This window comes from Pyrus communis, chromosome 5 (genome assembly GCF_041283825.1).
Source record: "Pyrus communis isolate YQ-2024b chromosome 5, ASM4128382v1, whole genome shotgun sequence".
Lineage (NCBI taxonomy): Eukaryota > Viridiplantae > Streptophyta > Magnoliopsida > Rosales > Rosaceae > Pyrus > Pyrus communis.
The window spans coordinates 4,179,357-4,194,264 of NC_142569.1; the positions used below are offsets into that span (position 1 = coordinate 4,179,357).

Sequence of the window (14,908 nt, forward strand, 5' to 3'; positions counted from 1 at the left end):
AATGGTGTACAATGCCTTTATGGATTTATCAATGTTGATGAGCAAATAATCAAACCAACCACAATGAAAATACCAAAACACCAAGCAAAATCAAGCACAGACAAGGACACAAGTTTCATATATAGTGGTTTGGTCAATGTGCATTCCGTTTAGAGTATGAATCTCATATTGGAAAAAAAAAATGACTTTGCATGTGCTTATAAGTAGTTATTCCTTATATTGTCAATTCGTTTATGGTCATGGTAAACTTAAAAATTCATCAAATATAAGAACGTGTTAAGAGTATGAATCTCATATCCTAACAGTCAATATCGCAACACCTTAAATGAGGGCCAATTTCACAATAAATTGTGAACCATATTTCTTTAACATGAGGTTTTGTGACCATTGTTACTTGTAATTAGTAACAAAAGTACAGCTAGCTCACTCTTTCTCTCTCAAGTAAATTGAGGTACTATGTAAAATGAGGACGAGGAGGTCTTGACAGGTCCATTTTTGTTTTTATATACATATTTTTCATTTGTGAACACTTAATATGATTTGAGTTGTGCATAAAATTATCAAAATAAAGTTTGATCAAGACATCCATTGTATTGTTCGTTGTCCCAATTAAATTAACCTACCCAAAAAACCAAAATTGACAATAAAAAACCGGATGGTGCTATCCATACACTCAATTTTATTTTCCACATACTTCTTGTCAATTTCTGTCATTTGAACTTCATACAATTAATTCGATCGGATAGCTGAAAATTGAGAAAGTGTGAAAAGTAAAAACAAATGTGTGGATAGTACGATCCTAAATAACCTTCTGCGTATTCTAATATATTTATTAATATAAAAGATGAGATGTGAATAAATTTTCTATATATATATATATATATCACACGTGATAATAACCAATATACAACGTACATATAAGTGACTAGCAGGTTCCAAATAATTTGCATGGCCCAAAATCTATAAAAATCTCAACCAATTGATGAGTGAAAGTGAGGGATGAACCCACTTGAAGTCTATCTAAGCCACAAGTCGTATGCGGTCTAGCATTTTCCTGGGCAGCTGTGTCACATATCTATTTAGTTTTATTACGATGATGTAAGAGTTCAACGTTTAAACTTGAATGATATAACTCTATTGTGTGGTTAAAACCGTCATAAAATCATTGTACATAACCTATCGTATGTTTAATATATAAATGTATGGATTATAGTTGCATTTGGCTAACTTGGAGTACTAACGGTTCCCAATTTCTCATCATAATACCATAGTTTTAATAATCTGATATCATCAGTTTAACAAAAACTTTCTGTGGCAAATTAAAGAAGTCTCGAAAAGTTGGTAGTAAATAATAGATGGTGTAAGTTATCTGGGGTCCTCTGTAACAAGTATATATATTAAGAAAAATCCTTCTCGTTTGGACCATTAATATACAAAGTTACAAGAGAGAGGGAGAGAGAGCTTCTGTTTGGTGTGGAGTAGCATTGAGTAAAGTTGAATACTTACATTTGTTGAGCAGTTGTTTTGATAATTGACATAGATCGATGTTGCCGACTGGACTGTTTTCTGTTTATTTAGGTTGGAGTACTGCAGCCGGCATTGCAGGTACCCTTCTTTATCTTAACACCATATCTGCTTCATTACGCTTCTTCCATTTTTTGATCAAAAGCGGGGGAATTGAACTTTGGACCTCCGGTGCAAGGGTAAGTTCATAGTTTTATGTTTTTTTTTTAAGGAAGCAAAACCATGAATTCTGTTGGGTGACTTTATAAGATATTGTTGTGGTGATTGGGGTTTTGGAATGTTGATTTATGAAGAAAAGCATATGTTGTTCAAGATGCATGTGAGGTAAGGCTAACCAGGGCAATATGCTTACTCCTTTTACCCGTGTTTGAATCCCCTTCTCCGTAGACAGAGTTAATTTAGAATACCGCCTTGTCAAAAAGATGCATAAGAATCAGTTGGAAATATATGTCTATGCAGTTTTGGAATCTAGAAAAAGAAAAGAATGTCTCAGATTGCCAGTTTTAACACATATCTTTGTCAATTGCAGGGAATATCTTTGCCTTTGTGTTATTTGTGTCACCAATGTAAGTTACTTAAAAAGTTCACGAAAAAATGGAGATTAATGAAATTTTGCTCTTTATTCTGATCATATAGCCATGTTTTGTTTTCCAGACCAACATTTAAGAGAATTGTCAAAACTAAGTCAACGGAACAATTTTCCGGATTGCCTTACATATATGCACTTTTGAACTGCTTGATATGCTCCTGGTATGGAATGCCTGCTGTGAAAACTGGGATTATACTGGTGGCTACAGTCAATTCAATCGGGGCGGTTTTCCAGTTAGTCTACTTAAGCATTTTCATTAGGCACGCCAAAAGAGCAATCAAGGTGATATTCTTCCCCAAATCTACCCGCTCATGTAGACAGCCAATGCCTATTAAAACACTGCATGACTGCGTTCTTGAAATTTCTTTTTGCAGCTGAGGATGATGGGATTAATAGCGGCAGTTATTGTTGTGTTCGCGTTCGTTGTCTTTGTGAGCTTGGGGCTTTTAGACTACGATAAGAGGCAAACGTTTGTCGGATACCTGAGTGTTGCTTCACTCATCTCAATGTTTGCTTCGCCGCTGTTCATCATAGTAAGTTTGCGTGTTAAATTTTTCGCTCACAGGTTTTGGACAGCGCAATTTATCCTCACACATATGGTTTCGCGTGTACCCTTTTTCAGAAATTGGTGATCAAAACAAGGAGTGTCGAGTTCATGCCATTTAATCTTTCTCTCGCGACGTTTTTGATGAGTCTCTCTTTCTCTGCATATGGAGTGCTCAAGGAAGACCCTTTCCTCTATGTAAGTGTAGTGTTTTCTGCAGCAAGATGCTAACATGCCAAACCCGAATTTCGGAACTTGTGTTGATCCTCTTCAAATTACCTTTTGGATGCAGATCCCAAACGGTATTGGAACAATTTTAGGGCTTGTCCAGTTAGCTCTGTACTCCTACTACAGCAAAATATCCGAAGACGCCTCAAGAGAGCCGTTGATAGTTTCATACGCCTGACGAACATATTGGCATCCTCAATACATTGAGAAGTGAAAGTTTCTTTCAGCTGCCAAGAGGAAAAGATTGCATTCGGGATGTGTAGGATCGCCGGAAAGGCATTGATTTTGTCTGTATCATTAAATCTATATAAGCTTCTTGGCCTGAATAGGATGAGAAGTACTCTAAAGAGTGTCACGGTGAGAGAGCAGTGTATCAGATTTTGTATGAGTTTTACAGGGTGGAAACTAAAGCATATATAAAAAGGTAATCTTCCAACTATTCTTTAGTTGGAAAATTTCTCTTAGTCTTATAAATAGGCAAAAATTAAAGAGATAACATTTACTAGTGACTGAAGCGAAGTAGGTGTAAAATACCACACTGTAACTATAACACAAGGGGATGACAAATAAAAGAGGGAGGGATCGATAGTGATGTTATTGATCTTTTCTTATTTTCAGTGTATTTTGATAGTACACAGAACGCTCTATTTATAAAGCAACTCCAAACAAACGTAATAATTACATCTTAAAATTTACAGTACACACCTTTTGAAAATACGATTCTCATTCATTTCTCAAGTCCACATTACTGTGTGGACATTAATCCACCAATAGTTTCAACATTACTGTGTGGGTATTCATTAACCCACAAATATTTTCAACACTTGGTATCTTTTAACTACTACACTTTTAACTACTACACATTACAAGATCAACACGAAATGTAACGATATTCTGAGTCGTTCACTAGCAAACTCCTAATTAAAATAAACAAAATAGCATCTCAAATTTGCAGAAAGTTTTGTTTATGAAGTCACTCAGACTTTGAAGACTAAGGCGCATGGGGTTTCAACTGTCTGCTAATGATATCAGAATAGATAGTTTGAAAGATCCAAATCATCCGACTACCACTGCGTTAACCGTGAGATGCCATAAACTTCTGGTTTTCCTTCGAAGTCGTGAACATATCCTTGCACGTACTTTGCCAAATATTGGAGGTGTTGGAAAATGTACATTCTCCTAAAAACCCAGCTATCGCAACATCTTTTCCACCAGCTGGTCTATTTTTTTTTATCAAAAAAAAGAAAAAACTATAAAAAAGTAACAAAACTCGAAACCTTTGGGTTCGATTCCATCCAATGTAACAAAAAAAACAACACAAAAACTGAGGCCTCTAAATTTTACGTTCCTTTGTATCATACACCAACAAATATAACTAAAAAAATTATCCAAACCTATGTCGTAGAAAGGTTTAGGGTTCAGGTTTTGCAAAAGCCCAACTTTGATAAAACAATGAAGGCAGCCCAGCCCGTTTCCAAAATAAGAACAGTTGTAGCCGAACAAAAGCCCATCATCCCATCAAAGTATAAAATCCAACGCATACCGCTCCGAAGCCCTCTAGGGTTCTTGTAACAAGCTTCAGCTGCTCGTTTCTGTATCGACGCCGCGGCAAATCCGCCATGGTATCACTCACTCTCTCTCTCTCTCTCTCTCTCTCTTCTTCTCTCCCACAGTATTACGTGCAACTTGGTTCTCTTAGTTTTTTGTTTTGGATCTGTTTATGCAATAATTACTGATAAATTTAATCGTGAATTTGATTCGAAGGGACTGTAGCAATTTCGTGTTATGTAAGATTAAATAATTTATCTTTGGGTTGAAGTTTATGGGTTTAATCTGATTTCGTTGATAGTTTAGGGCTTTGCTGTTGTCTTGCAATTTTGTTCTTATGCTTCATACTTCTATGTCAGATTGCATAAATCCGTTTGGTCAGTAATTCGTTTCTCCTGTTTATTACTGTACCTGGGTCTTCATCCGATTGCTGAATCGTTTTCAATTTTGCTCTGCTGTTTGATTTGTTTGCTTCTATGTCAGATTGCATAAATCGTTTTCTGTTCTGATGGTCTGTTCGATTTCTTTTAGAAGTTTAAAGATTACACATTTTTTTGTTTGATCTGTTTGAAACTTACTGTATCTGGGTTTTGATCAGATTTCATAATCCGTTTTCTGTCTTGCTTTTTGGCTTGATTCGTTTGCATATGGATCGTAACCCATGTTGTAATTTTTCAGGTGAACGTTCCCAAGACGAAGAAGACCTACTGCAAGAGCAAGGAGTGCAAGAAGCACACCCTGCACAAAGTCACACAATACAAGAAGGGCAAGGATAGTCTTGCTGCTCAGGGAAAGCGTCGTTACGATCGCAAGCAGTCTGGTTATGGTGGACAGACAAAACCAGTCTTCCACAAGAAGGTATATGACAGCTTAATTCATCCCTTGTTATTTGATTTCAAATTTGTTGCATCGATAACTTTGACGTTGATAAACAGGCAAAAACTACTAAGAAGATTGTGCTGAGGCTCCAATGCCAGGGTTGCAAGCATGTATCCCAGCACCCAATCAAGGTTACTGTTATGGTGCAAATTGCTCCATTTGGTGTCTACCTTAGATTATCGATAATATCTAACGCGCACTGGTTTTTTCTGCAGAGGTGCAAGCACTTTGAAATCGGTGGAGACAAGAAGGGGAAGGGAACATCTCTGTTTTAAATGCATTGCTTTGGCTGTACTGTTATGTTACGAATGTTGTTGAAGCTTCAAAGCAAATATGGATGAATTGTTTCAAGTTTTTGGTAGTTTTACGTTGAACATCGATGCGTTTGTGACACTAATTTTAACTATCAGTTGAGATTGAGATTAGAGTAACAATGCAGCCTTCGCCTTGATTTCTACTGTTTATGTTTCAATTTGCATTCATTTAGAAGTTGCTCTGCAGTTTTAATTTAATTTGTTAACAGTGAAGGTTTTCTGGTTCGGAATTTTAGATTTTATTGATGTGACGGACTTACATGGATCGTTGTGTTCCAAATCAATCATGTGACGTCATTTAGATAAACTCGAAACATTCGCCTGTCGTGCTAAATGTTTGGAACTCAACAGTGTACTCCCTAGTGTGATGTAAGTCAATATTTGTTTTGAAGGGTTTGTGGGATAAGTGGGGTCTTGAGCTTGAGAGTTGTTTAGCTTTGCTATTTGTTTTTGATCAACGGGAAACGCAACCAATGAAAAGGGGTTTTTGGGTTCGGCTACCTTCTTGTTTTCCCGACCAATATACGTGGGTCGGGAGCATTTTCGCTCACCGTCACAAACTAAGATGTATGCTCATTATACATTTAATTATTTATCACGTGTCTGTTCATCTAATTCAAGTTAACTTTCATATTAAATGTTATTTTTTTAATTTTGAAAAAAAGTTAACCAAACCTAAATGAAATGACACATGACGGATGATTAGGTGTATAATGAGCATACACTATAATTTGTGGCGGTGAACAAAAATGCTCTCGACCTACATATGTTGATCAATTTTATTTCTATTAAAAAGATGATACAATTTGTGATAAATGTCTTTTCTTAACTGAATGCTAATAAATTTAACAAGGAAATATGAACAAATTAAATACCAAATTAGGTTGTCTATTATATGATTTTGTCCAACTTCTCATTTTTTTAGTGTAAAAATATTAATTACTTGTAAAATTAGAAAAAGAAAAAGAAAAAAAAGAAATGAAACTTTGATTCGAACAGAAACAAGGGAAGTCAAAGGGCAAAACGGTAAATTCACAAAAGGGCAAGGGAGAATCTAATAAATATCGCGCATAAAGATCCGATGATTCCCATCCAATCCAAGTCTGCGAGTATTTAAAATTTAAAAAATAAAAATAAAAATCCTAGCTGTATTGGGAATTTGGGAGATCGAGCGAGACGAGAAAAACCCTAACCCCTCACTCTCTCCCTCCCTCCCTTCTCCTTCTTCTCACGCCTCCTCTCACTGTAAAGCCCTAGTCCCGCATCCTATCCCCACATCCGCGAGGGGGCTATTCAGCCCTCTCGCTCTCGCCGCAACGCACGATATCTCGGTTGTTTTGCTCTCTACTTTCGATTCGATTCAGGTGAGTTCTCCTTCGATCCTTGGCGTCTGGTTTCCCAATTTTTTGTTTTGGCGTTTTTAGTCGTTGTTTTGATCTGGGTTTTCTTCCTTGTTACTTTTAGTTTCTTGGGGGTTTTTTTTTTCCGGTCGGTGTGATGATTTTGTATGGGGTTTTTAGGCGTCTTATGTTTTTGGGGTTTCAGTAATTACGTTGTATTTGGGGTCAAATTTCGTTATAATGCCAACAGCGTGATTTTTCGCACTCGGATAGTTCGGAAGTCAACAGATTTGAGTTGGGTTTGATGCTTGGTTAATTTGTGTTGAAATTCTGTAAATTACTTTTATTTAGTAATTTGGTACGACCCTTGATTATAGTTGGTTAATTCCATAAGTTTGAGGACTTCAATTGAAAGTTATGGGAAAAGGTGGAGGGGTTTATCTAAATAGTAAATACCAAGTGTTCCTGTTTTCTTTGAACTTTTACTGTATACTATTAACTGTTATTTAGTGCACTTGTTACATTCGTAAAATATTCGTCGCTTATTTTCTGCAGAGAGCGGTGATTTTCATGCCTTTATTGTGAGAGGGAACTGGTATTCTTAGTGTTATTACGTATTAGGAGGCCATACAAATTTGTCCAAGAACTTGAAGTTCGGGTTTTCTTGAGAGTTCACGTAGTTCCTTACGATGATTGCCACTAAAACCATGCTGTCGAGCAACAAGCTGAAGATTAAATTTGCCTGCAAAAGAATTGAAGCTGATCCTGGAAAAAAATTGGAAGCTGATACTAATTATTCTAGGAGTCACTCGCATGACTATGGGCATCAAACCTCAATCAGGGAGGTCAGCGCAATGGCGAAATCTTCACTTCCAGGTTCTAAGAAACGTGGATCCTCTGGGGATCTTGAGGGTCAGAAAGAGAAGAAGAGGAAGATTGATCGTAGCGTGAAGGTGCAATGCTTGACAATCCTCAAAACACTGATGAGCAAAAAGGAAAGCTGGCCTTTCAATGAACCGGTTGATCCTGTGAAGCTGAGAATCCCAGATTACTTTCGCATCATTTCTCATCCCATGGATTTGGGCACGGTAAAATCAAAGCTGCAGAAAGATTTGTACTTCAGCGCTGAAGAGTTTGCAGCCGATGTCAGGCTGACTTTTTCTAATGCCATGCTCTATAATCCTCCTGGCAATCCTTTTCATCATCTGGCAGAGAACCTGAATAGTTTTTTTGAGATGAGATGGGGTCTTTTAGATGAGAAGTTGAGTCATGGAAGCTCCAAGGTTGAATCAGGGAATCCATCGAGTGGGCAAATTAAGAAAGTAACTTGTGCTAGACAGAATCCAGGCAACTCTCCTCCCTTGCAAAATAGTTTGGTGAGCAAGAGACCTATTTCAGGCGAAGAGAAGGTCAGAGTCCCTGTTGGTGCAACTGATGCTGAGGTAAGAGATAGTCATGAAATTGTGATTTTTTATGTTTACAATAATGTGTACTGGATTGCTTCAAAAACAAATAAAATTTGGAGTTTTAAGCCTGTCAGCTAATAGATGGTGGCTTGTCTTTTGTTCTATTATTTAAAAAGCTGACGCTGTTGAAGAGCATTTTCCTTTTCTACCTGAGTAATGTATGTATATTTTGTTTATAGGCAGAGCTTTCTAAAACAGCTCAGAATTCTAATCCCAAATTGTCACAGAACTTAAATAGAAGCACCGATAGTGCCTGTAAACAAGCTTCAGGCTCTATTAATGCAAAGCAGCCATCAAGCCTGGTTAGCTTAAAATGTGGCTCGTGTGGCAACATTGCATGTCAATGCAGGCGTCCTAGTGACTCAACCCATAAGTCCTTTAATGGTTAGATTGTCTTTTCATTTGCTGCAACTTTCCTGTAATATAGTGTATGGTTGAACAATGGATTTATTTCTCTCTTCTGGTTCAGACAAATCTTCTGAAAGGTCAATGGGCAGAGAACATGGTTTGTCTCATTCTAATGTACCCAGACTGGTATGTATGATGATGCTTCTGTTACCGTTGACATTTCTCATGAGGACTTTTATGTTTCTTAGTGATAATTGGAGCTTTTATTCAATTATAGGATTGTCAAACAAAAAGCTTGTCAACATCCCAGACGAGCAAATCAGATCCAGAATCTGATGGTGAGATGACGCAGCATATTAAGATATTTAGCCACTTAGTTATTTTTAGTGATCTGATCCAGAACGATGTTGCAAATTATGTGAAGGGGCTTTAAGTGCTTTGGATGGAGAAAACATATGTTCCAGTTCTCAGCTTACAACTCCAGTATTGGATGCTGCTTCTGGGGAAGGTCAGTTTATTCACCAGCAATGCCAAACTTAAGTATGACCGCTGGCTATTTAGCTTGGCATATTTAGACTTACTAATTTGGTGGTCTTACTCATTTCTTTCAGGATGGAGCACTTCTCTTTTTGATGTTGAACTGTCACCAAAAAGGGCTCTTCGTGCTGCAATGCTAAAGAGTCGCTTTGCAGACACTATTTGGAAAGCTCAACAGCAGAAACTCCTAGATCATGTAAGCTTCAGTTTTTACTTTTAGCAAGATCATGTAAAGCTTGTTGGATACTGTGTTAGAACATTTTCATGTGATTATTTGATAGCTTTTAGCATTTGGGTTTGCTTATCCAATGTTTCCTCCTTATATCCAGGGTGATAAAAGTGATCCACTTAAGATGCAGCAAGAAAGGGCTAGACTGGAGAGGAAGCATCGTGAAGGTAAATAAATTGTTTTTTGCCGAAAATAATCTAGTTTTGATTTTCTAGCGATGCTACTTTTGTTTCTTCCTTTAGTGTATTTCATCATTTTGGGTTGGGAGATTCTTTATTTTATGCGACTGTAGCCAATGGTTATACCATGTTACGTTAGCCTAATGGTATTTTTCCCTTTCTCGTGACTTGCAATGAGAAAGTGCTCGCTTTCGATATGTTTGTTTACAACCCCCCTGACTTTAGCCTTTTGCATTGATTGCTTTCTTTCACCTACTCCTAAGCCTGTCTCTGCGGAAAACATTTAATATCTCAATTAGTAACATTCTATTATTGTTAATCCTGTTGCCACCTGCCTATAATTGACCAAGATCTCCTTGTTAATCCTGTTGCCACCTGCCTATAATTGACGGTCTTAAGCTTACCTTAATTACAGAGAAAGCACGGATCGAAGCAGAAATAAGAGCTGCTGAAGCTGCCACACGAATGAGGGCTGAGAATGAGTTGAAGCAGCAACGGGAAAGAAAAAGAGAAGAAGCTCGAATGGCAGTTGAGAAGGTTTACCTTTGTTTTAAAGTTTTTACGGGTTCTTGCATGAATGTTGTCTCTTTTTTCACCTTTGTGGTCTGACTTTAATAAAATCCCTTATCCAGATGAGGCAAACAGTTGAGATTGAGACAAGCTTGAAGATCCTAGAGGAACTTGGAAGGTTTACTGGGTTCTCCGTATCCGCTCCTATTCTCAACTTTAATCGTGGGTCTGGGGCTTTCGGGGGGTCACATCCCCAATCTCCTTTGGAGCAGCTAGGTTTATTTCTAAAGCCCGAATATTCAGGAGATGACGACGACGACGACGAGGAGGAGGATGAATCAACGCTGTACGGGGATGGGGAGGAAGGAGAGATTGTTTGATACGCGGTGGTTTCCGTCGGTCTGCTATTATTTGTGTGCGCTCTATTTTTCTAACTCGGGATGTTTCATATTAGTCTGCTGAGAGGGAAGAGAGACCGATGTAAATAGTTTTCCAGTAGTGGACATGTTGACTGAACACACGTATAATATATATATATATATATATATATAGTTCTCTATCTTAAAGAACGAAAATGATATTGTTCTTCATCAGCTCTCTCTCTCTCTCTCTCTCTCTCTCCTGGAATGTTCTTAGGCAGAGTTGTATAATGCTATAATGTATGGTTCGATGAGTAGTGATTCATGAGTTCGAATTTGATTCTACTTTTCATCATTTGGAGAAATTCTTAGGTCCGGATGATATGGGAAGTCCCAACCGCATGCCCATTCGGTCGAAGACACTTCCTTCGGCTCCACTAGATGTGTTTACGGCTCGATGGGCTTTAGTGGTTTGGTAGTCCTGACTCAGAAGAATTTCTCTTTTGACTCAACCCTGTTCATAAATACGAAAATAAGTGATTCTTGTCCTATATTTTATATACATGCGATTATTTTTAATTTTTAAATTGAATAAATTAAAAAATAATTAAAAGCTAAAAATAATTAAGGATTTTTAGTTAAAATGATTTCTGAGTTTGACATAATATTTCACTTTGATTCTGACATTGAAAATCGATACAAGTTGTTATGAGTTTGTTTATCGTAAATCATTTTGGTCATTCTTGTGAAAAATCTCTGTTAAATTGTGGGTCTGTCCAATAAACTGTTCCTTGGTAAAAAAATTTTACGGAAAAACTAAAATGATTAATGATGGATAAATTTAAAAATCAGTTTCATCGATTTTCAGTGTCATATACCAAAATAAGAGTTATACCAGTTTTAATGACTACCGTAAGCGTTTATGGGCCAAGCCCACCACCATTTCTACAATCTGAGCTCTGTAGATTGCCTGATTATCGAAACGCAAGTGTTTCACATTTAGCACAAGAAAAGAAACGCCGAGAGAAAGAAAAGAGAGAGCGCAAGAAACTCCTATGCAAACCGTAACAATGGTGGTCGAAGACGCACCCAAGACTTCAGCTTCCGAAGATCAGGCCAAGACCGAGGCGCACCCTATGCCGAGGGGGGAGGACGACGACGAGACCGAAGAAGGAGAGATCGTTGGCGATCAAGATTCGGCTTCTTCGAAGCCGTCGAAAGGAATAGCGCCGCAGTCACACCCTCTGGAGCACTCCTGGACCTTCTGGTTCGATAACCCCGCCGCCAAGTCCGCCAAGCTCAAGCAGGCGGATTGGGGCAGCACCATCCACCCGATCTACACCTTCTCTACCGTCGAGGAGTTCTGGAGGTTAATTTCTTTCATTTCCTCTGTTTTTGGGTTTAGTTTTGTTTGGTTGGTAGGATAACTGAATCTTTCGCGTTTGTTATGTGCTTGCTGTAGTTTGTGATAAACAAATTTGGCGGTTTTTGGTAAAGGAAATGGATTTGGTTTCGTATCGATGTAAACCTAGAAATTGGAAACTATGGAACTCACGGAACCGCTTGGTGATTTAGAGTGATGATTTGCTTCCCCGCCGTTAAAAGTTCGAGATTTTGGTTTCTATTGTTTTCCTACATTTTCTTAGTGCCCCCAATGTTTTCGTTTCTTTTCGTATGTTTTCTGTAAATTCGTTACTCGGTTCTGTTTGAGATAAATGTTTTGGGGGTGTTTGTGTCGATTTCAGTTGCTTGTGTCTGTTCTGTAGCCTCCTTGATTGATTTAGCAACGATGAATGCTGCCAGAATTAGTGAGATTGTAAAGTAGTTAGCCTTGAAAATCTTGTGTTGAATCTGGTGTCGCATTTGTTTCTTGATTTCCTGTTGTCCAATTAGTCTTTTTCGTGATACTGGGATTTTAGAGGTTCTCCGATTACTCCTGATCTGGATTTATAATCATATTTCATCAGGTTCACTCCTAGTTGATTAGGGAATTGAATGTGTCTATTTCTACATCCACGTGTTGATTTCACACGGCGTTGAAATAATTGCTAGAAGCGGTTTCCTTAGATCTTTGGGGTGCTTCGAAATGTACCAGTGTGGATGTTTGCGATCCAAGTAATGTTATTTAAGCAAGCACGGTAGTATTTCTGTTGTGGGATTTGAGCAAATTAACCGTATGTATAACAAACTCTTTGGTTCTTGTTCATAAAGACACCTAAATCCAAAATGTTATCTAAAAAAACTGTTTGTAATGAGAATTACTTGCATGGAACTGCACAAATTATCCAGCAGTTGCGCTTGCTGTCTGCCTCTGTTCCTATTTCTTTATAGGGACTCAAATTTGCTCATAATATTTGTTTTGCATTCAGCATTTACAACAATATACGTCGTCCGAGCAATTTGAATATGGGGACCGATTTCCATTGTTTCAAATACAAAATTGAGCCAAAGTGGGAGGATCCTGTTTGTGCTAATGGAGGAAAGTGGACTGTCACTTATCCTAAAGGGAAATCTGATACCCCTTGGTTGTATACGGTATTGTCTAAACTGAAAGTGGTATTTGAGGGTGAATTGACATGTGTATATGTGTGTGCGTGTGTGGGCCTCTAATTGTTGTATTTTCTGGTACTAGTTGCTAGCAATGATAGGAGAACAGTTTGATCATGGAGATGAAATCTGTGGAGCAGTTGTCAATGTCAGAACTAGGCAAGACAAAATAGCTCTTTGGACCAAGAATGCAGCAAATGAAGCTGCTCAGGTAATTGCTGATTGACTCCCTGTATGTTGTGTATTGCACGAAGGCACATTACATACATGAAAGTTGAAAATTATAAAACTTTTGTATCATTACATTAGATAGAATTTCACAGCATCACATTTTTGGGTTTGTTGCTTTTGCAGAAGGAAAGATTTCCTTTTTATTTCTAGCATAAGATTTTTTTGTTTTTTTGTTTGTGTTGCTATAGTCCTCCCGGCTGCAAGGAAGAAAGAAAGAATTATTCGTAAAGTTGATTAATTTATGTTTCTCCCCCTAAATCTGTCAAGACCCTCGGCGATTCAACTGCTTTCCCCTTTAGTCAAATATATGGTCTCTTATAAAACCAGAAGGTGGCCACTTCGCTGCTATAGGGCCAAATGGTTTATAGGAATCTATTTTGTACATAACTTATACTTGTTGAGCCGGACTTATTGCCTACTCTAAACACCGAGCGTGGAAACAGGCCCTTTCTTTGAGAATATGGCAGTCAAATTACATGCACTTATTGTATTTATAGCTATGAGTTGCATTCTGGTAAAGAAAGTTGCAATGATGTCTCATAGCCACTTTCTTGCTGCAGCTGAGCATTGGGAAACAATGGAAGGGGTTTCTGGATTGCAATGAAACTATTGGATTCATATTTCATGTAAGGATGTTATTTCTTACGTATATTATTCGTTATTCTATTCAGTTTCATGTCATGTTGGGGGCCTCGTAAATAAGTAATACCCTATATGCTCTGGTTTTTGCAGGAGGATGCGATGAGACAGGAGAGAGCTGCCAAGAATAAATACGTAGCCTGATGTGTATGGTGTTGTTCTTTGGTAGCGCTCAATGCTGTCCAAACTGCAACAGCATTCTATACTAGCATGCAGAGTAACTTCTGACTAATGTTTGCTCTCTTCGGGCCTCGTACGTTTACAATTACAGATTTTAGACGACTTCGTATTTTCGGTTTAAGATGTGAATGTGCTACAACGGATGAGTTGTATGACTGAGTTTGTTGAGTTGTTTACGTCCTACGAAACTGTTCTGCTTGCATCCGAATCTACTAGTTACTTGGAAGACTATAAACGCAAGAAACAGAATCGCATTGAAGACTCTTCAATTATTTCGTTTAACTCGATCTTATTGTTAAGTAACGAACGCAGTCCATACAACCATCACGTAACTAACATCCACGAAGAAGTGGAGGACCAGCCAAGTCTCCATACTGTTATTGTTGGAGGACCACCTGCAAGTGTAAGACGGGAACATCGCAGGAAGCCTCTGTTGCTATAAACCTTACCGTCACACATTAACGGCCTTTCCGATGGTCGGTTCGACGACGTTTTGGGTTTCGATTCTCGTGCCTATGAGGCGGAGATTGACACTGCAAATCGTCCTTGAAAGAACAAGCTCTTCTAGCGAATTTGAGATGCCGTTCACGCAAGTTATAATTGTTCACTTCTTGATGCATGTAGGCGTGGCGCGTGTATTTGCCGGCGCGGATCGATCTTTGATATGATTTTAATCTTGCTTTTCACCAATTGTGCAATATGCATTCCATGTCTTGT

The 14,908-nt window shown here is 38.1% G+C and overlaps 4 protein-coding genes across 5 annotated transcripts; all 4 read left to right on the forward strand.

Annotated features, from left to right (window-relative positions):
• The first annotated feature begins 1,413 nt into the window (after window positions 1-1,413).
• LOC137725989 (bidirectional sugar transporter SWEET2a) lies at window positions 1,414-3,349 on the forward strand. Its single transcript, XM_068464838.2, has 6 exons — window positions 1,414-1,605; window positions 2,054-2,090; window positions 2,179-2,395; window positions 2,488-2,646; window positions 2,736-2,855; window positions 2,950-3,349. The coding sequence occupies exons 1-6, from the start codon at window positions 1,545-1,547 to the stop codon at window positions 3,061-3,063; spliced, it is 708 nt and encodes a 235-aa protein (XP_068320939.2). The 5' UTR covers window positions 1,414-1,544; the 3' UTR covers window positions 3,064-3,349.
• A 1,030-nt stretch (window positions 3,350-4,379) lies between these two features.
• LOC137725292 (large ribosomal subunit protein eL42) lies at window positions 4,380-5,763 on the forward strand. The gene is made up of 4 exons (XM_068463929.2): window positions 4,380-4,507; window positions 5,112-5,291; window positions 5,369-5,443; window positions 5,528-5,763. Exons 1-4 carry the CDS (start codon window positions 4,505-4,507, stop codon window positions 5,585-5,587), a joined length of 318 nt encoding a protein of 105 aa, XP_068320030.1. The 5' UTR covers window positions 4,380-4,504; the 3' UTR covers window positions 5,588-5,763.
• A 962-nt stretch (window positions 5,764-6,725) lies between these two features.
• LOC137725230 (DNA-binding bromodomain-containing protein) lies at window positions 6,726-10,828 on the forward strand. Of its 2 annotated transcripts, none has more exons than XM_068463850.2 (10): window positions 6,726-6,990; window positions 7,522-8,408; window positions 8,612-8,816; window positions 8,902-8,966; window positions 9,058-9,118; window positions 9,205-9,288; window positions 9,392-9,513; window positions 9,647-9,713; window positions 10,141-10,262; window positions 10,358-10,828. In XM_068463850.2, the coding sequence occupies exons 2-10, from the start codon at window positions 7,656-7,658 to the stop codon at window positions 10,613-10,615; spliced, it is 1,737 nt and encodes a 578-aa protein (XP_068319951.2). In that variant the 5' UTR covers window positions 6,726-6,990; window positions 7,522-7,655; the 3' UTR covers window positions 10,616-10,828. The 2 variants fall into 2 exon arrangements, with proteins under 2 accessions (XP_068319951.2, XP_068319952.2); XM_068463851.2 differs by having other exon boundaries at window positions 6,750-6,990; window positions 8,660-8,816.
• A 695-nt stretch (window positions 10,829-11,523) lies between these two features.
• Window positions 11,524-14,473, forward strand: LOC137725562 (eukaryotic translation initiation factor 4E-1). Its single transcript, XM_068464288.2, has 5 exons — window positions 11,524-11,963; window positions 12,964-13,129; window positions 13,227-13,352; window positions 13,933-13,998; window positions 14,105-14,473. The coding sequence occupies exons 1-5, from the start codon at window positions 11,650-11,652 to the stop codon at window positions 14,153-14,155; spliced, it is 723 nt and encodes a 240-aa protein (XP_068320389.2). The 5' UTR covers window positions 11,524-11,649; the 3' UTR covers window positions 14,156-14,473.
• The last annotated feature ends 435 nt before the right edge of the window (window positions 14,474-14,908 follow it).

Bases quoted from the DNA above. Each gene is read 5' to 3' on its own strand.
- LOC137725989 (XM_068464838.2), top strand. From the start codon at position 1,545: ATGTTGCCGACTGGACTGTTTTCTGTTTATTTAGGTTGGAGTACTGCA. The intron at 2,091-2,178 runs GTAAGTTACTTA...TTTGTTTTCCAG, and splicing joins GTGTTATTTGTGTCACCAAT to ACCAACATTTAAGAGAATTG. The intron at 2,647-2,735 runs GTAAGTTTGCGT...ACCCTTTTTCAG, and splicing joins CTTCGCCGCTGTTCATCATA to AAATTGGTGATCAAAACAAG.
- LOC137725292 (XM_068463929.2), top strand. The intron at 5,292-5,368 runs GTATATGACAGC...GTTGATAAACAG, and splicing joins AACCAGTCTTCCACAAGAAG to GCAAAAACTACTAAGAAGAT. The intron at 5,444-5,527 runs GTTACTGTTATG...TTTTTTCTGCAG, and splicing joins TATCCCAGCACCCAATCAAG to AGGTGCAAGCACTTTGAAAT.
- LOC137725230 (XM_068463850.2), top strand. From the start codon at position 7,656: ATGATTGCCACTAAAACCATGCTGTCGAGCAACAAGCTGAAGATTAAA. The intron at 8,817-8,901 runs GTTAGATTGTCT...CTTCTGGTTCAG, and splicing joins AACCCATAAGTCCTTTAATG to ACAAATCTTCTGAAAGGTCA. The intron at 9,514-9,646 runs GTAAGCTTCAGT...CCTTATATCCAG, and splicing joins AGCAGAAACTCCTAGATCAT to GGTGATAAAAGTGATCCACT.
- LOC137725562 (XM_068464288.2), top strand. From the start codon at position 11,650: ATGCAAACCGTAACAATGGTGGTCGAAGACGCACCCAAGACTTCAGCT. The intron at 13,353-13,932 runs GTAATTGCTGAT...TTCTTGCTGCAG, and splicing joins CAGCAAATGAAGCTGCTCAG to CTGAGCATTGGGAAACAATG. The intron at 13,999-14,104 runs GTAAGGATGTTA...TGGTTTTTGCAG, and splicing joins CTATTGGATTCATATTTCAT to GAGGATGCGATGAGACAGGA.